Here is a 21,549-nt window from a genome sequence, read left to right on the forward strand (position 1 = left end):
TTGCACTAAAACACATTTTTTCAAAGTCGTTTCAGCTTCTGCACATGCACACAAGTTGGCAAGTGCCTCACGTGACTCTGTATAGAGCCCATCCGGTGACTTCCGACTGCCTCAACCAATTGCGTGTGTTTGGGGCGGGACAATATCTGCATTTTGCATTTGGCACACACTTTTATCCAAAGCGACTTACAGTGCATTTAATATATACAATTCTTTTAGTATGTGTTCCTGGGATCGAACCCATGACCTTTGTGGTGCTAATCCAATGCTTTACCCATTGAGCCACAGAAACATTTTGGGGATGTTCAGTTTCACACTTCAGTTTAAAATTGAAAATAACTCCTAATACTGATCTGAAGACAGAGTTCATATGTTCTGACTTTATGGCCCCTGAGTTAATCTGATCTCAGGTCTCGATGGTGTGAGCCTGGCGGGGTATTGCGAATGCTTCATTACAGGGATATATGGGCCAGTTTATTCTGGCCCGGAGCAGCGCAGTCAGAATTTCCATCATGTTGAAGCAGAAGAGAACAGCAGTCATAAGAGCGACGACTAACCGCTCTCGAGAACAACAGCGTATACATCCTACAGCCAGATTTTCCCTGCTCATTTTTCCACTAGAAGACCTCTGGGCCCCTCCGCTCAGTGTCATAACGCACAGTAGTTTCGGGGGCCCAGTGGAAACTAAGAGAGCTATGAAATATCTGAAAAAAGACAGCGAGAAATTGTTTTTTTTGTGACTCAGGCACGGAAAGGTGAAGTGATCAATGTCCATCTCAATGACTGTTTTTTTCTGACCGGCTTGTAATTAAGATGCAGAAAATGCTATTTTACGCCTGACTGTACTTTACCGACATGGGAAGCATCATGCAGGGGCGCTGGTAATCTCTCAGAAACCATTACGTGCTGCTGTTCGTCCTTTTAATTAAAGCTACCGAAAGCTCAGGTGGCTGCTCTGTTGTTGTCGGGAGAAAAATGAACTCTCATTTCCGAAACACAAAGTACAAACAAACACCCTGTAATTAGACAATCATTAACTGTTCCCACTGTTTAATACAAATTAGGATTTAAAGAAATAATTCCCAAATAATAAAACTTTCCCTTGTGTCATTTTCTTTCTTCTGTGGATACAGAAGAATTCAACGGCCTAAAGTTTGATACATATCTATATGACTTGTGCTATCATCTCAAGACAAAGGATAGCTCTGTACTCAATATTTAAATTAATTAGTAAAAGTGTGGACCATTTCTTTAAAGGGCCCATATTACGCAAAATCCACTTTAAAAAAATGTGTGCACATAAATGTATGTTGGTAGTGTGTGAACACAATCACCCACCCTTTTTAATCCCCATTAAACCAGAGAAGACTCATTAGACATGCTGTTTAGATTCTTTTGTTAATGTGATGTAACACTGATAAAGCCCCACCCACAACCACTGACTGACTGGTTAATTTTACCCCCAATCTTTTCGAAATGTGTTTGTTAGCACGTTGTAGCACTAATGCGGCTAAAGATCCTATTTTCCAAGACTGTATTCACAGAAATCAGATCTATTTTTAACCAAAAGCATTTAAAGGTACACACTAGAGGTCTTCACGGGTCCACTTAGATCCGAAAACCAGAGGTCCGACCCAAGGAAAAGAAAACCCGAACTCTCTTGGGTGTGTGCATCAATGTCTTTTTCAAACCACTCCTCTGTTTGCCAAGAGTGCTTGCGACATTGTGTGGCACGTGGTAGGTTAATTTTTGTTGAGAGGGACATATCAGTCAATTTTAAATGTACATTTTAGCGGTTACCTGGGTGTCGTTTTTAGATAACAAAGTAAAACAAATGGAGCAGCTCGCCAAATTGGTTGCTTGACCAGCGGGGTTTCTGTCTGACTGCTTCGGGTCCAGTAGCATTAAAAATAAAGCCACTGGTTTGGGTCGGACTCGGGTCAAGTTTTGTCTGGTTTGTCTCGGGTAGGGACTTTCTTTTAAAAAAATATTTATGCACGTCAAGTTCGGTTATAAAGTGATTCGGGTCATTTCAGGTCGGGTACATTTATTTGGACAAATGATCTGTAGGGTATTTTGAGCTAAAACTTCACAGACACATTCTAGGCACACCGGAGACTTATATTACACCTAATAACATAATAGGCATAACAGCAAAACAGAAGTACACAAGTGCGTTTTCACTTACTTCCATCCATGTGAAGCTTCCAATCTCATCCTCTTGGTCCACATATCTGATGTTTCCATGCTGAGGTGGCTCCTCAATAATAAACTCAATGTTTAAGGACCTGTAGAAGGGGTGTGTGATGTTCAAAACCTCTTGGGTCAATGCCACGGATCCACCTTCCCTCACGGTGAGGTTGACCACCTGGACGGGTATAAGCCGTGGAGCAATGTCCACCTGCACCTCCACTTTTTCCACGGTGGTGAAGCCATTGCTGACATCAACGGTGAAGTGATCTCTGCCTTGAAGAGAGGTGGAGACGTAGAATATTCTGCCCATATTTATATCTTCCTGTGTGAAAGTTTGAACGTAGTCCAGGATAAGTGATTCTGAGTCGTTGATAAGTTTGACCACGTGACCCAGGCGGGAAAACCCTTTGATGGAGTACACCATCTCTTTAGGTAGAATGTCTGTTTGTTCCACCTGACGGAAATGAAAACAAACCCTTCAATAGATGCAATAATATGTTACTTTTAAATGGAATGCACCTTCAGTTCAGTGCAACCCAATATCACGACACTGCGCCACCACTCCACGCATGGACCAGCGCGACAATGTCACGCTTTGCCGCGTTTGAGCGTGAGCATGTCACGCTTTTCTGATTGTGTCACTGTCACGTATTGGTTACTCAACTTTTTGTCCTAATTTCTTACCATTGTCGCTTCGGTTTAGGGTTAGATTTACATAAAATGACATCCTTACCTAAACAAACTCTAACCCCAACGTCAGGTGACAATTGGTTAAAGTTTAAAAATATAAAAGAATAAGTCTTGTATCTTTTTTTTATAAACCAATACTTAAAGTGACAAATACTTAAAGTGACATATAACACAAGCACCAAATCTAACCCTAAACCGAAGCGACAATAGTTTGAAAATAGGACAAAAAAGTTGAGTAACCAATACGTGACAGGGACACAATCAGAAAAGCGTGACATGCTCACGCTCAAACGCGGCAAAGCGTGACATTGTCACGCTGGTCCATGCGTGAAATAGTCACACAATTTCGTGATATAGGGTTGTTCAGTGTGGCATGCTAACCTTGAGAAAGACTTGTGTGAACTACTCCTTGAGATTACCTTGTAGCACTTTTTTAAAAGCATAAAAAGTTTTGAAATGTTTAATGGTTGCACTGGAAAAACCTGGAGCTGATATCATAAATGAGATTTATGCCAAAGCCTCTATTTTATGCGTGCTAAATCTCTGAAATACTTGTGGAAAAGCAGCGCATATAAACTAGTGTCAATGACCAATGAAGGCAGAGTTTTCTCTTCGGCAACATTTGGGTAATTACTAAAAGTACAATTAATGAGGCATAAACCTTGCAGCACATCTAGACCCACTGCAGAGCTAAACAATACATCTGAACCATTTTCCCTTCTTTTAAAATTTTGCTCCAAAATGCAAAAAAGCCCCTTGATGGATTTACGAGTCCATTGTTCAGAGAATTTGTGAGCAGTAATATTGCATTTCTGAAACCTCCCATGACTGTAACACACAGCTGTTGAACACAAATTATAGTTAAGTACTGATGGGAAATGCCAAAGGTCTTTGTAAACTAATCTAAATATGTCTGCTATACGAGACGCTGGTCGTAGCATTTACAGATGATATGTGTATTTGTCTTTTCTACTGTATTAGAAAGACTTGCCAAACACTGAAACAGAATTGGCTTTCCGTCCTGAGATAACAATAATTTATGACTTTGAGAGAAAAGACACGAAATAGACTCTCACAGCCTCATTCATGAAACACGAGCGGAAAAAATTCTGTGTAAACAGACTGTGTAAACTGTAATCCTGTTCAATTTGACAATTTAAGTAAGAATGGTTTTCCTAACTATTTATATCTACCGCATGTGTTTGACGAATTATCCTCAAATTCAACATTTTTAAATGTGTAGTTGATTATACAGAAAGCATAAAAGACAAAACAAAACCAACATTAAACAGTACTTAAACAGATTTAACTTCGTGTAGACAGAAACAATTTGTTTAGTTTAGACACAGTTGTGTTGAACCTACTCAAAACTATGCAACTATTGTAGTCACTTTTGCATTCAAAAAGAGGTTTTACCTTCAGGTGGTCTTGGTCAATAACTGAATGTTCTCCCTCGAACGCGATGATGACCTGGTTTGCCAAAACCTCTGGCTCCGATAGGTAACCTTTCTTGAATATCTTAATTTTGAAAGTTCCCTCTGTGGAAAAATCCTTGGCGTGCACGGTGAACGTGAAGGAATCTTTAGAGCTAAGGCTCTGGTCATTGTTTTCATAAGAGACCACACATTTCTTTAGGTCTTCTTGCGTGAACGTTGAAGATTCAATCCCACTGACTATAATTCTACCATCACTGGGAGCAGAAGTCACCTCATAAATGATCTCAGTTGCACTTCTAATGTCCAAGTTGGACTCTGCACTCAGCAGACTGGTGTTTAAAGTCTTGGTGCTACCATGATCTATGACCACCATGGTATTGTTGGTTATACGTAGATAAGGGTCACCTGCTTGAACCTGAAGCACAGCTGTTGTCTTGTGCAAACCATCAGACACTTGCATTTGGAATCGCTCACGGTCGGCCCCATGGTGGACGAAAGAAACTTTCCCATCTCTCAGGTCGGCCTGGGTGAAGCGGAAGAGTTGCCTTGTTGGGTCTGCTGATGAGACTATGTTTCCTGAAAGAATTCCCGCTCTGACATAAACGAGTTGTGTGTCATTAAAGTCAGAATCATCATCACTGAAGAGGATGTCATCTGTAGTCAACAAACGCTGGCCATTTCTTACCACGTTAAAAGGTTTGTCAATTACCCTTTGAGGCACATGGTCATTCTTGGTTTGTATTGTAATGTGAAACACCCCCTTCAGTACCTGATGACCCTCTGTGGCAGAAAAGGCCAAGAAAGTGAACTGGTCATGGCTGGTCTCTGATCCATCGTGTTTATAAACCAGCCTGTTCAAGAGCAGATCCTCATTACTAAACACCCTAATTGCACCCTCAAACCTTTGCACATCCGGTGGAGATTCTCTGATAAGACGACCGTGTTTGGGATCTTGGGCAATTCTATACACAAAGTCTGTTGAGTTGGAGGTTTGAACCCAGAGATATTCTTTGCTTAAAATGTTCTCATTGCCCTCCAACACCACCAACCTCTCATTAGTTAAGACAGGGGCATTTGAATCAGCCTGGATTTTGATAGGAAATGTGTATAATCTGGAGGCTTGATTGTCTACCAGTACACTAAAGTGAAAGTGATCTTCGAAATCAACGGCTCTGTGAATACGGGGACTATAACTAATGTCACCATTAAGTATGTCTTGTTGAGTGAAGCTTTCACCCTCAGATAGCTCTTTACTAACCAACATCAAGACTCCCTGGGTTGGGCGCTTCTTAATCATGTACCTTATTGATCCTGGATCAATCCTGTTAGCTACCCTAACAGCTGCTAATTCATTTGGCCCAATGACATTTTGCTTTCCACCTTCAACATGGAGAGGACCCATTTTAACCATTCTTACATGGCTGGGCATGATCTTAATGATAAAAGTGTTGTTTTGAAGGATGACCTGCCCGAGCTGTGCGTTGAAATGAATAAACTCTGTTTCTGTGTTCTCAAGGTCGACTGTGGTGTTGGGAATGTATCTTAGTCTGTTCTGCTCCAGATCAGATTGATGAAAAAGTGTTACTGTCTCTGGTTCCTCACTGTTTGAGATCAACTGCAGTTGCCCATATCTAAGTGGCTGAGTGATGTAATATGTAACATCGCCAGTTTTTGGAGTTGCAGAAATGGCCAAATGCTGTATTCCAATAGAAGCAGTGCTATCTTGAGTAAGCAGAAGTCCAGTATTGGTAACAAGATTCATCTGTGGCTGGGTAAGCACTAACTTAAATGTGGATGAGTGGGTAATCAAATCTCCATCCGAGACCTGTAGGCTAAGTTCTGTCACTGTCCCGCCTCTGTGGATGTAGTAGATGTTTCCCTCTTTTAGTTGTCGACAGGTAAACTCTCTTAGACTGATTCCTGGATGGTTAGCATTTTCCAGATATGCAGCAGGATTTGGTTCTGATGTGACCGTGACTTTGATGTCATCGCACCGATTATCCGAGTCTGAGATTCGGATAAGGTTTGGGCTCAGGCGTGTTCGTCCATTAGCCGTGACTGAGATGTCCCCCACACTGAGCTGAGGAATGTCATTCACGGGGATGATCTCCACTGGTAGTATATATTTGTGTGCAGCACTCAGGCACTCTGGGAGATTAGTTCCATGTGCGATTACTTCCAGCTCGATTTGATCATTATACTTTTCATTTCCATCATGTAGATATTTAATTTTCTTGTTGAGAACATCAAGAAGCGTAAACTTCTTTGTGCGTCTTGTGTTAATATTCATATCGACCAACCCATACCAGGGATCGTTTACCAGAGTAAAGATTATCTGAGACTGACGAACACCTTCAATGTTTAGATTGAACGTTGGATTTAGGTTTACAATGTCAATAACGGCCTCTCCTCCCTCGGGAACCAGGAGTGGAGTGATTTCCAAGAGTTTGGAAACATTGTGAAAGATCTTTGGCAAGTCATTTGTAGGTAAACAATGCCTTTCGTCAAGATTAATGTCAACATATCTGATTGTTACTGGAGGGGTAGTCGTCGTCTCCATATCATCGTAAGCCGAGTACTCATAGTCTCCTTCACATTTCACATGAATATCTTTAGTTATCAGAGCATCCTGCAGGGTTCTATCTTTCTGATTCACCTTGATTTCTCCTAAACACCCAATAAAAGATTCAGTTGTGATCTCCTCCTCCAAACGAGTCAAGTAATCATCCTGAAACACATCCTTCATCTTCTTTTGAATACCTCCCAGGTACAGGTTTCCCACCAGATCCAGCTTTTCTGACAGATTTAGAGGGAGCGAAACAAGTTGACTGTCTACATTAATTTGGAACTCATTACGATTCACCTGAATTTGGACTCTGTGCCACTGATCGTCATCTACTTTGACTTCCACGTTCTCCAGCACATGCATTCCACTCCCCAGATCGATCACACCTTTCAAGAACCCTCCCATCATTCCTACTGCAATGAAATCTGCTTGCTGTCCTGGGTGAAAGACCAACAAGGCATCCTCAATGGTCGTCTTCATTAGCATCTCCAGGATGCGGGAGTCAAAGCTGGTTCTGGTCCATGTAGGGAAAGAAATGAATGATTCAGGGCTGATAAAGCTGGTGGTTTCTCCATCTCCTGCCTCAAACTCAGCGCTACAGCTCTCCTTGGTGTCATAGCAGACTGTGGCTGCTGAAGCCAGAATATCAAAGTCGTGAGACTCAAACATAACATTGCTCATGCAGCCTCGCAAAGAAGGCACAGCTGTGCTCAAGTACTCCACATCCAAGTCTTTCACGCCTCCAAGGAACACACCCTGGTCGATGTTCAGGTCCTCGTCTGCTTTGTCCATTGGAATAAAGGTTGTGTATAGGCTGTCCACTGCCATGGTGAGTTTGGAGTCTCTCAGAGCGAGAGATACGTGATGATCCAGAACGTTATTGAGATGCAGACCATTTGCAGAGGTCAGAACCTTCTCTCCAGATCCCATGTTTATCCTCGCCTGTAGAGACACAAACATACAATTATTATACATCCAGCGATGGCAGTTAGAAATAGATTTTAAACTAGATTTTTTACATTTAAAATACACTTAGGTTTAGGAAAAAGGTTAAAGAAAGTGAAGCCTTATGGAGACAACCTCTTCATAGTAGGGATGGAAAGATTCCTTGACTTGCTCGGTGCATCAACATGAACAGTTAAGGATTTGATGCATCAGTTTAAAAACTGTGCATCAGATACAAATTAGCATTTGCATGGCGATGCATCGTTTAACATATTCTGCATCAGTAAACAGATTTAAAAACAGATTTATTTATGTATAATTATTAGTAGATGCTCTATACTTTTACGATTTAGAAAGTGACCAATATTTTACGATTGCTTTCTCCTTTCTAAACTGTTGCTTCATCCTGCTGACTTATCACCTGCTGGCGTATCACAACACTATGGAAACCGAGGCGCGTCACACATATGATTGTCACACGTATCTCATCAGTTAAGCTGGTTCCTTGATTAGTAGTAAATCGCCATCAGCTGCTTTCAGATCGAGCGGCATTTACTACACACAGCCGTAGTTCCGTGAGAATCGCAATTTCGCATTAATTATCGCAGACGTATTGCCTACGATATGGCCCAGTTTGTAAGTGAACTACGGTTTTGTGTAGTAAATGCCGCGTCATCTGAAAGCAGCTGATGGCATTTTACTACTAATTAAAGAACCGGCTTTACTGAGCCGCATCACCTAGTAATTACAAATCCATGGGCGTCGGAAGCAAACAATAAATAAATGTGGGTGGGCCCAAAGCATTTACTGGTAGTAGACGCCATTTTCTTGTATTCTGGTGCCTTTTATTAACTGAAATGTGCTTAAGTCTAGTCCCAGACTTAAATGTGTGGTTGAGCTGTCTTTACTGAAACAGCTTGCACATACTGTACATATCTTAAAATATATCAGAGCCATTGTTTTGTCTCAAGATACATACCTTACACCAGTAATGTTTAATGTTTACGTATCCTAAAATAACGAAGGCCTTGTCCTGATTTATTCTAAACCATGTCTTAGAAACAGTGACTTTTTGCATATATTTAAGCTCATATATGCACATACATTTTCAAACCATTCTTAATATTGTATGCAAATATGCTTCTTAACTAAATCAACCTTGTTCACATGTTTCTACTGGAAAACAAGACTTTCTAATCTATTATAAATGCAGTCACGAACCTTGCGTATTAAGAATCCCGATATCTGGTTTGTTTGATTTGTCTGCTCTTTCAAACACCACGCATCTTCTTAAAATGAAAATATCACAGAACTCATTTCACATCTGAAGCTTCCAAAGATGATGATGGATAAAGTAAATCTGAACGAATTGAATGTGGCAGTGGAAATGCGTTTTTAATGACAAATCCTGCCACGGATGAAACAGTCACGGTACTGTGTCATATGGCAACATAATGGCTGCAGTTTAAATGTGTGTTTATATGTGCAGAGCGGGAGCCATTTTCTAGTGAAGATCTATCTCCGTGCAAACCAGTAACTCATTCTAGTTGTGGTGTCATTTTCCATGTGTTGAGCTGACACAACGTGATGATACAGCCGCAGTGCAACTGGAAGCACACGTGAGTCATCCCTCTCACCACAAACCAGATAGCAAACCATCTCAAAAACTCACAAGAGAGTTGCTCAGTGTGTGGCTCATGCTGGTCTCGGTTGGCCATGAGAAAATACTCGAGATTGTATTTATTTGTGCAAACTGCTGACTTAATTTACAGAAGAGATTTTCAAGTATTTTTTGAAGTATTGCTGGCAGCGTCGGGTGAGGTTTTACTTGGCGACTGATAGGCCAAATGAAATGTCTTTCTTTGCTAAGTAAACAGTAATTTAGCAGGCACTTAAAAGGTCGAATCATGAGAAAATCTGAACTGGTCTCTTTGGCCTGTTTGTGAGAGAAAAGTCTCACAATCAACGGGCAACCTTTTGATCTCTCTCGTGAAGCCAACACTGAAGTAGCCTAAACTGCAATTTGGGTGGATCCAAAAGGGAGTCAATCCCATTAACCCCTATGTTAAAATAACCAGCTTTACAGGAGAAATAAATATGTAACTATAAAGTTTTGGGACACCTGCCTTTATATGCACATGAACCTGAATGACATCCCATTCTTAATCTATAGGGTTTAATATGGAATTGGCCCACCCTTTGCAGTTATAACAGCTTCAACTTTTCTTGGAAGACTTTCTACAAGGTTTAGGAGTGTGAATTTTTGACCATTCTTCTAAAAGCACATTTGTAAGGACAGAGACTGATGTTGGACGATAAGGCCTTAATCGGAGTCTCCACTATAATTCATCCCAAAGATCTTCTGTTGGGTTTAGGTGCCGGCCAGTCAAGTTTCCTCACACCATACTTGCTCATCCACGTTTTTAAAGACCTTGCTTTGTGCACTGGAGCACAGTAGCTCTCCTGATTTTGCCAAGTGGTTGATGCCCTCAGGGCAACATTATGTTGACCCTGGGACAACATTTCAATCAACCAATCATATTTCAGAAAAACTTTTACAGTTTGTTTTAAGTTTAAGCTTACAACCAGGATTAGCTGTTTCTAGACCATTGTTTTTCACTTATCATGTCCCTCTGATTTTAGGGTTTGGTTATGGTTAGGGTTGGGGTTTGGGGTGGGTTTGGGTTTTATTTAGAAAAATGTTGTCCTTGGGTCAACACAATATGTTGCCCTGAGGACATCAACCACTTGGCAAAATCAGTTCGAGCGGTGCACAGTCATTTTGAAACAGGAAGGGGACATCCCCAAACTGTTCCCACAAAGTTGGGAGCATGAAATTGTCGAAAATGTCTTGGTATGATGAAGCATTGAGAGTTCCTTTTACTGGAAGTAGCCGGAACAGCTGAATTATATACATACACACTGATTTTGTCAAGTGGTTGATGTCCTCAGAGCAACATTATGTTGTCCCTGGAACAACATTTCAATAAGTTTAAAGTTTGATGAGCTGTTTCTAGACCTGATTTTAGGGTTTGGTTATGGTTAGGGTTGGGGTTTTAGGTGGGTTTAGGTTTTATTTAGAAAAATGTTGTCCTTGGGTCAACACAATATGTTGCCCTGATGACATCAACCACTTGGAAGAATCAGTTTGAGCGCGTTATAGATGTGACAATAAAGACACAGGTTTTCAGGGGACAACATACAATGGACAAAGCAGAAGCAACCAACAAATGAAGGGAGGACTCTTCAAATAACGAATAATAGTCAGTATGGTTAAAACATTTGGTAAAAACTTAAGGTTAACATTTGCATGGAGTTGCTCCTATGCATTTAAAGCATAACAGAGCCTTGTTTCTCGCCTGTAATTTCCCATTGTAAAGCTCTAGTGAGAGGTATTCCGTGTGTCCCGCAGCCAGCAGGAGCAAACCGCTACGTCTGCTGGTCTTAAACTGGAGCGACACTTGAAAACTCGTGAGGTCTTGAACGGCATCTATCCGACAGTAACTGTCCCCAAAATAGGAAGCTGCAAACATAGAGTAAGAAAGAAATATTATATTAGTAATACTTTAATGATGACGTCTGGAATTAACGTGCGAGTCTGGAAGTCGGAAGACATACAGCAGATTAAAGTTAGCACTTAAAACGTTCCCAGCTGTCTTGTCAGCTGTTGTTTAAAAAAAATGATGCAGGAAAATGTTCTAGTAACAGCGTTGGCCCCATGAGAACGTTCATAGAAGTGCTTTGTTGCAGGATTTCCAGAACTTGGCGTAGTATTAGATCGACTCTATGCGAACATAGCCACCTGTCTTGTGATTTTTCTCTCGTTTAAGCTGCTTTATTAAATCATACATACACACGCATCACTCATGGGCTGCATGTCAAGGAGGTTCCCGAGATTTCCAAGGGCCAATATATCAGCATCTAAGCCATGGTTACATTACACGCTCAGACTCACTGGGAAACCCCTCCGTGGAATTCTGGACAGGATCCAGTTATGAAACGTTCTCACAGGAACAGTGGTCGAGGGTCAGGGGTCAGATGAGGTCAGTCTGTGTCTGCTTGCATCCTGTATTTTATGACTCCCTAGCCTAATTCCCCTATGCATTATACTTTTTTATCTTTATCAAATTTAGCATTGTAAATATGGTTTCCACCAAAATACTGTTGTTAGAGTAAATACTGCCGCAAAATTTTGTAAAAAGCATTAATATTATATCTAAAGTGCATCATGCAGTACACTGTAACTATCAATGGTAAAAATTTGACATGGTCATTCAATGACTTCAAAAACAATACACTGACTTGAATTAAAGAGATAGTTCACCCAAAAATGTAAATTCTGTCATCATTTACTCACCCTCATGTTGTTTTAAACCTGTATGAATTTCTTTATTATGATAAACACAAAAAAGCAACCCAGTCTCAAGGCAAGTCGTGTTATAGTAAAAAAATGATTAATTTATTTGTGTTTGATGACACGAATTTCCGCTGTTTTTCGTGTCTCTGGAGACGAATGTCTTTTTTGTCCTTCCCAGCACAAATTTCTATCAATGGCTGTTTGTGTCAGTGGCACGACTTTCTTTATCGTGTCGTTTTATATTTTGTTTTCTCATTGTTGTTTTCTATTTTTTGACCATTGTCGCTTTGAGTTTGGGTTAGAATTGCTTTCTGCAACTTCCTAAACCCAAAAACCCCAACTCCAGGTGAGAATAGTTTTAAAATTCATAAAATTACATCCTAACGCAAAGCCCTAATCTAACCCTAACCAACAATGATTTAAAAATAGGAAAGAACGATGAGGAAAAAAAGTTAAATATCACGATAAAGAAAGTCGTGCCACAGACACGAAGAGCCATTGATAGAAATTCATGCTGGGAAGGACGAAAAAGACATTCGTCTCCAGAGACACGAAAAACAGTGGAAATTTGTGTTATCAAACACAAATAAATTAATCAAAATATTCGTTACTATAACACGACTTGCCTTGAGACTGTGTTGCAAAAAAGATATTTGAATAAATTATGGTAAGCACACAGATGGTGGTTACCCATCGACTACCATAGTATCTGTTTCTTTCTCCTACTATGGAAGTCAATGTATACCGTCAACTGTATGGTTACCATTGGTTATCAAAGTATCAATGTTTGTGTAAATACAATTCATACAATTTTGAAAAAACATGATGGCAGAATTTTCTTTTTTGGCTAAACTGTCCCTTTAAAATCTTGAAAAATGAAAGGACCTATTATGCCCATTTTTACAAGATGTAATATAAGTCTCAGGTGTGCCCAAAATGTGTCCGTTAAGTTTCAGCTTAAAATACCCCCCCAGATCATTTATTATAGCATGGCCAAAATGCCCCTATTTGGGTGGGATCAAAAATGTGCAGTTTTCGTGTCTGTACCTTTAAATGCAAATGAGCTTCTGTTTCTTACTCCCTTGCCAAAGAGACAATGAGTGCTTTCAATTCAATAGTATCTCACTATTGAGGGATGGCGGACAGCCACATTGAGGGTGGAAAGTATACAGGACCACCAGTCAGTGGCAGTGGGCGGAGCTTTATCAGTGTGATGTCACATTAACAAGAGATTCAACACAGCATGTCTAATGAGACTGCTTTGGTTTAATGGGGACAAGAAAATATCTATTTATGTACAATAGGTGCCCTATAAGGTTGTGTCATTATTTACCCGCTCCAAAGCCTAATTGCTTTCCTCCATTACAAGTCTTCGAAATCCTCCTTTTGTGTTCCACAAGAGTAAATAAATGACAGAACTTTCATTTTCGGGTGAACCGTTCATTTAACTTGATAAATATTCATAGCAGAATGGCAGCTGAGATCACTTAGCAAAACTTACAAATGTTTAGCTAATCGCCAAGAGCTTATTCCTAAAAACTCTTCAAATGGCAACCGGCCCAGTTGTGGCTCTGTGTGCTCCTCCTGGTTCACACAAATTTTTTTCCATTAGAGAGCCGAACTTCAATACCGAACATAAATTGCATGAAAGAGAATTGAAAGTCTCAGAAAACCACTGGGAATAAACCAAATTCACACGCCAAGGCGTTTTTCATGAAGAAAGACGCGAGTGACTGAAACCCTCATTCACACTGTAATACATAAGAAAGCTTTAGAGATATTCACAGTTCAGTGAAAGGTTCTCACAGATACCTTCAAAAACACTTGGTTGATACACTCGAAATAACAAACGCATAAATCTCCCAGAAAGAGCCAAATGCTAACGCTCATGTAATCTCTCGCATAATAATCTATAATGTTGAAAAGGTTATAACATTTAGATCTGAGTTTGGAAAAGACCGTCCACGCGGATCTGAGAAACACAGATTGCATGTAAAGCAGAGAAAGGCGCTATGAATTTTAATGAATCTTTTTGAAGACAATTGATGTGATTTAGTTCATATCAGCGCTCAAAGAACTTCAAAACACTGCGGATATAGAGGCCAAAGAGAGAATAAATGGAATTATCTGGGAATATTTCCCTCGGCTTTACGATCGTCAGATCTGTTTTTGTTGGAATGCTCACGGCACGCACGGGAGACGAAATGGCTCAACTGGAGCCCAAGGACTACGAGGTTCAATCCCATAGAATCGCCGTCTGGCTGCACTGAGCATGCTCGGACTAGAAAAGACACAAGAGCCACAGTGAGCAGAGCACGCTTATATAAATCTGGAACCCATTAAAGATCTTTGAGGGGATTTTAAATGAGACACATATGTTGAGGACCCCCAACTACTTCCATCATTCACCATACATTTTACAAGGCCTTAACTTGGTTATCCTCTTTATAGGCCTGTCACGTTTCACTGCGAGATAAAAATGCAGGCGGCTTTTACGTTGTTTGTGAATGAGCATCATTGTTCTGTTGAATAGTTGATTATGAAACTCCAACCTTTTTAAACAAACAGCACATCTGTTTTGAATGTCTAATTTGCTTTGTTGGAGATCTATTAGCTGCAGCTGAATACTGTATATTGTGTAAATAGTATGTAGAAAAGCATTGTATACTACTAATCATTTCAATGTTGTAACTGTACATAATTGTCAAATTAGAAATAAGTTTACCAGTATGTACTGTGAGGATAGCAATCCATAATACTCTTCAAGAGTAAAAATACAAATAAAGAGATGAAATATACATTATATTTATACAATAGTTATATATATATGTATGCTCAACCTTGCGCGTCATCTTCTATAGTCTGTTTTAGCAGTAACAGCATAAACAAAACAGCTTTCGTAAAACAAACATAATTTTCGCTAAACTTGCTAAGAATCAATAACAATAGAGTGCTTTTAGAGTATTTTATTTCTGATAACTGGCACAATAAATACCAAGTAGATTTCCGTAGTTCAAATCATAGCTAAAGCGCATCAAAAAATACACTGAACTAACGTTACTGTGTACTATATAATGAATACAATGTTAACTAGATTGGCTGCCAAACCTCCCTTCACACCCCTCGTCTTTAGGAAACCAAAACGAGGTATTTGTTCCAGAGTTCAGTTTAGCTACTAGCCAGACCATTAAACAAACAGAGACCGGAAGTTAAAGCAACACTAAAAGTTTTTTTTTTACCTTAAAATAACGTTTCCAGTAAAGTTTCAGTGGTTCATTCACTCGAAACAGGGTGAACGGCACTTTCACATTTGCTTTGCAGCTCTCTATCAGCCAAAACCGCACTAAAGAAGTTTCCAACCATCGGGTCGCGGTCCTGTAGTTCGAGTGAAAACTACAAAAACTTGCTTTATGGCAGACCTACAATCCAATCAGAGCCAGCTTTGCTGCAGTAGGCTAAATTATTTACGACAGTGGTAATGGACAATTCCGCTTCCAACCTGTAGAGGGAGCAAAGAGCAAAAACTCTTTAGTGTTGCTTTAAGGTCCATCCAGACGCGTAACTGCGACAACGCGCGTACGTCCGATGAAACCGTCTATATTTACAGCAGTTGTCTTTGTTTGAGCTCTCCCATTGTTGTCATTCTGTGTAACAACAGCGGCTTTGGGCACGTTTGGGAGCCCCCTTTGCACCCTTGATGCAGTCTTCGGTGAAAACCACACTGCTGCAGGCTCCACAAACTTTACCAACCCAAGCCCTTGCGAACTAGCAACAGGGTTCCCACACCTTAGTTAACTTCAAATTCAAGGACCTTTCAAGGACTTTCCAGGTCCAATACCCTCAAATTCAAGGACTAAATGTGGGGACACATTTAAAGTGAGAGCAAGATTGCATCGTGTTACCTTTTAAGATACATTGTTACAGTTTCCTTTCGAGGGAACTCGCGCTGCGTCACTGCAGTAACACTTTGGGGACGCCTCCAGGGGTAAGTGCGTCTTAAATTTGTATATCAAATTCACCAAAGGTGAGGCTTAACAACAAAGACATGGGGGACGCGGGAGCCAGGAAGTATATCGCTATCTGAAATATTGCTAAAGACGGCGTTACAGGGACACAGGAAGTATGGCAAAGGAGACGCAGCATCTCGTTCCCTTCTCAGGTAACAACAGTTACATACGTAACCCGAGACGTTTTCATTTGTCAAACACAATTATGCAAAAAAAGCATTTTGGTATGACTCAACATTTGCATACAGAAGATATAAGCATTTAAAGACGAACAGTTTAGCACGTGTGCTTGAAAAGTCTAGAATTATGAATGATATTATATACTACACAGGGAATAATATGGATTTTTTTTCCATAAAACTTTCAAGCAGATTCAAGCACTTTTAATGACCTGTATCTACGTATATGTCCAAAAACTTCCCAGGGCCTTGAATTCCCTCCCAGATTCACAAACTTTCAAGGATTTCAACAACCCGTGGGAATCCTGGAGCAATCAGACATTTCATCCTATTTCCAGCGTAATGCTCAAGTCTGTCCCAAAATACAACTCCGGTGTGCCCTCATGGACTCGTGTCAAGTGTCCCTAAGGTCTGCACTACATGATGTCATCAAAGTGTATACTCTGAGGAAGTCCAATAGTCTGGAGTGTGCCTTTTGGGAGAGGGACATTGGTTAAAACGATTCATTTATTCAAATCTGTCATTCTTTTGAATCATTAATTGATTAGAATCTCAAGAAGTTTTATGTCCAACTGTAGCAAACACATTTTTTCCCCTCAAATTATAATGGATATTTGTCACACCAATCTTTATGAGCATATTAAATCTTTACAAAATTACTTAAAAAAAATCTTTCTTTATGCTTTAAAAAAAAACTTAACATCACAAAGAAAAGTAACAGACGTGATAATGAAATATAGGGAACAATCCTGCAAAAGGAAAATCCTGCTGCACTGTAATTTTGGGAACAAAATCGGTGCCCCTGAGCGTGAGATGAACTGTAAATGCAAATTGGGATGGAACCCATTTCTTTGATGTGTTTTTTACTCACATTAGTTTAATCAAATGATGGTGCTATTGCATTGCTCTCACCCTGGGAAGCAGAGTGTGTGTGTGTTTGGGTTTATGCCATGGCAGATGGCGCTATCTGCTCCAGTCTATATTTTTAGTGCATACAGGGAACTGAGTGTTTCTCTGTCTCCTCATCCTGTGAATGAATCAGTTCCCCAAACCAGTTCCCCAAAACCCTCCCGGTCTCCGGCTGACATCCGGAACATTCGCTCGGAAGAAGAGGCCAGGTTGTTTCCTCTGATCGAAGTTGCATTTAATTTGCCAGTTAAGAGAAATGTAGTTGCCAGGAAAAGGATGTTTTTTTGGGGGTTTTATAACTTAAAAGTTCACCCCAAAATGTAAATTCTAGTCTTACCATATAATTTATAATCTGCAAAAGTTCAAAATCTGATTATTAAATCTGGTTCTTAACGCATTTGCCGCCAGTATTTTTTTGGTAATTTTCACAAAAGTTCCAGGAATTTTTTCTTTAAAAATATATAAACATACAAATATATCAAATGAAAGAACAGACCCTCTGCTTTCAAACAAACAAACAAACAAACAAAACGGAAATAATTCAATTTTTGTGAAGGAATTTTGTTAGAGGTCAGATTTAGAACGATTATCAAAACATACACAGAGTTTAAAATGAGTTAATAACGTTTTGGCTTCCGTTTTTCCATAAATTGGGTATCTAATGTATAATCGCGGTATTGCAGATGAACATAAAAATTAATCAGGAACACGTTTTTTTTGTGCAAATGTTTTCTCTTAATTGACGAAGTAACTCGTAAACGGCGGGGAAAGAGTTTTCTATCGTTTTTTTCCTTCGTATAAGACCACAACAGATCACGTTGTGCGACCATGGATCTGATAAATGTATGGGACACGTATGTAGTCAGATGTTATATAAAATTAGAACTACCGTTGTTGTAAGCCATAACGCAATATAATTTATAATTTTCAAAAGATCAACATCTAATTTTTGAATCTGGATCTTAATTCATTTGCCGCCAGCCATTTTTTGAAAAGGTGCCCGCCAGCATTTTTTTTGTGTGTAATTTTCACAAAAGTTTCACAAAATGCCTTCCAGGAAAAAAATTCTAAAAATATATAAACATACAAATATCAAATGAAAAATCAGACCCTCTTTCAAACAAACAATAAACATACAAACAAACAAAACGGGGAAAAAAACGTTTCATCATATCTATATTTTTTTCTCTGCTCATAAACTCTTAAATATGGGTATTTTTCTTAACAAAATAAAAAAAGATTTTTAAGCAAAAAGCTGAAATAATTGCATTTTTGTTAAGGAATTTTGTTAGAGAACGATTTTCAAAACATACACAGAGTTTAAAATGGTTAAATAACGTTTTGGCTTCAGTTTTTTCATAAATTGGATAACATAAAAATTGATCAGCAACACGTTTTTTATGCAAATGTTTTCTCTTAATTGACAAAATAACTCTGGCGGGAATGAGTTAAAGCCTGCTTCATATGGTGCGATTTTTCCATCATATAAGATCACAACAAATCACGTCGTGCGACCATGAATCTAATAAATGTATGGGACACGTATGTAGTCAGATGGTATATTAATGAGAACTACTGTTTGTAGGCCATGACGCAAGTTAGTAAACGCTATCAGGCATGTTTAAAACAAACACTTATATAAATACACTGCCAGAAAATAATTGCAGGCTATCTTTGATTGCAACACCGTGACAACAGCCGTCTTTAAAACTTTATCACTGTACAATGAAGGACCACCGTTTAGGTACAATCGTAGAAATCACCACAAATGTTTCACAATGCAGACAAAAATTGCTTGGTGTAAACCCAGGACAGTTTATTTAAAGACAGTGACGCAATCATCTGGACCAGGAGCGAGATTCGCAGTCAGTAACTCAAATTTTAAGTTTCTAATCTTGAGAAGACTTGGCCACATGGGCCACATTTTGCATGTTGGACATAATCTTCAATTTCTTTGCTGTTTAATAAAAGAAAGACATATGATTTATATAATAATTGTTATCTTTGGCCGAACTATTCCTTTAACACGTCTGGAAGCATGTTTATATGGCCACTACACTCTGTCTAGACTGAATCTCTGAAGGTGACCTTATAGCGATTGCTAGCTTGGTGCTTAGTCCTGTTTGGCTCCCGGATGATTTGTCGTCCTCGACTGCAGTCATGAGAAATAAGCGGATCTTTCCCCGGATGAGCTCTGTGCTTGTGAAACAGTCCTGGACACGATCCAGCCTCTGTGTGTGTGTGTGTGTGTGTGTGTGTGTGTGTGTGTGTGTGTGTGAGCTGTAAAACGCACCTGCTCTGATAATCTGACTCCATCTGAAGGATGAACTTTCACCTGTGTACAGCATCCACAAATGAGGCGCATTTACGTCCCAAAATCATATTTGCTTAAGAAAATGAAAGCGGTGCCTTTTAAGCAACTATGATGTTGCTGGGTGGTTGTAAGGTGGTTTCTTACTGTACCAGCCCAGGTCAAAAGCGATCTCTATCATCTCCATCACTAAATCATGATATGTATCCAAGATAATCTGCTCAAACACAAATAACTGATCTTAAATATAACATTTTCAAGACGAGTCATGGTAAATATCTTTACAAGCGTGGTCTCCATGGTAACAGCGACTGACCGCTACATTAGCTAAAACAAACCACCGGGTTGCCATTAGATTAAAGATAGTAAATAGTGGTTATGCTGTTGATGTGTTCCTTTGGGTATGTAGTGGCTATGCGAGGGATGGTTGCAATTACATCAATCTTAGAGCTGTGTTTTACTGGAGTCTCTTTACATAGACTACGTGCTATTTGTGGGCATTGCTGTTACCATGGCAGATCAAAAACAGCCTCTGCGTTGATCAAAGTCTTTTAAGATATTTCAAGAAAATATAATTTTATCCGAAAATAAGGACGATGAGAGGTCGACAGTAAACAAGTATGCTTTTCCAGTAACTGTGGATTATTTTCTTAACCCTTAACGAGTCAACATTACACTCGTTTGTAATGTTTAATGTTTCACTTACATTATAAAAATGAATACAAATTTAAGATAACGTTGGCCTGTTTATTCCACAAAACTATTATAGTCATTATTAGTTTATAGCATGGTTCTCTTTTAAGGCTTTTTTTGTTATTTGCAGCTCTGGTGTCCATCTGCTTCAATTACATGTACATTGACAGCAACACGTTTTGCAGAACAACTGTATTGCATTTCATGGTGGAAAAACAAATGGGTTTGATTATAGCAACATGAGCGTTAGTAAAAGCTAACAGATTTTTCTTTTTCAGGTTTTGCAGGACAACTACATGTCTATACATATACTTTTTTTTTTTAGGGTGGACAAACTGAATTTATGTTGATATGCAAATGTTGGCAGTTAATTTGTTCAGGTACATTGTAACTAGTAGGGCAGCAAAATATTTAAGCAATATCGCTCTCGATATTTAAGCAATATCGCCTACGGCCTCGTGCCTCTGGCCAAATCACAGCCGTGATGATATAGAGCTATATCACACGACTCCGAGAGCGATATTGCTTTTATACAACAGTTCGAGGGCACACGTTTGAAAAACAAAAACTAGAAAACAACAACGGAGTAATTTTAAAAGCCTCTTTGTTTGAGAACTACTTCTTCCGCCACGGATTTGAGGGCGGCCAGAATGACAGGTAACACTTTCGGCTGCTTTGAATCTCATATTAACTCAATGGACGGATTCGCCGTTTTTAAATATTACAATTTCTTGGTCACAAAGTGTAGTTTTAAGATTAGTTCAGTCGAGAATATATATGTATTTTATTTAAATCTACAGTCGATTAGTAAAGATAGCGCCTGTTTGAACGTTTGCTTAGTGAGATTCGGTACATATGAGAACCAAAGCATGAGCGGACGTCAGTGTTTACTCAACCCGCTGACCACCGCCCTCTCTGGGCTACATCTCTGACAGGGATTCCCTGGCTCTCATGTTGGCCTGATGGTCAAAAATTAGATCAAATCAGCAGTATTTGGTGTCATGATGAAACTATTACTTGTTTTCTTATTCATATTTAGTGTCTTTTGTGTTGTTATTGTTTTGGCCCGAGGTAAAAGTTTATAAAACTATACTATATAATGTTACTATTGGTTTCCCATTTACTCTTAACGTGATACGAGCACTCGATTATTATTAGACTTTGTTCTTGTCAGTACTATATAAAACTGTTTTTTATAAGTGTCAGAGAGATGTTTTTGCATGCTGCTTATTAATATACCAGTGGCGATATCTCATAACATGT

The 21,549-nt window shown here is 39.4% G+C and overlaps 1 protein-coding gene across 1 annotated transcript in view; it reads right to left on the bottom strand.

Moving 5' to 3' along the window:
- cspg4 (chondroitin sulfate proteoglycan 4) overlaps positions 1-21,549 on the bottom strand; it is a 79,979-nt gene that overhangs the window by 18,458 nt on the left and 39,972 nt on the right. The window contains exons 2-4 of the mRNA XM_055193445.2: positions 11,190-11,353; positions 4,300-7,827; positions 2,189-2,647 (exon numbers count right to left, since the gene is read on the bottom strand). Of these exons, the coding sequence (XP_055049420.2) occupies positions 2,189-2,647; positions 4,300-7,827; positions 11,190-11,353 (4,151 nt within the window). The remainder of the gene's footprint in view (positions 1-2,188; positions 2,648-4,299; positions 7,828-11,189; positions 11,354-21,549) is intronic.

Source organism: Misgurnus anguillicaudatus, chromosome 6, assembly GCF_027580225.2.
Source record: "Misgurnus anguillicaudatus chromosome 6, ASM2758022v2, whole genome shotgun sequence".
Lineage (NCBI taxonomy): Eukaryota > Metazoa > Chordata > Actinopteri > Cypriniformes > Cobitidae > Misgurnus > Misgurnus anguillicaudatus.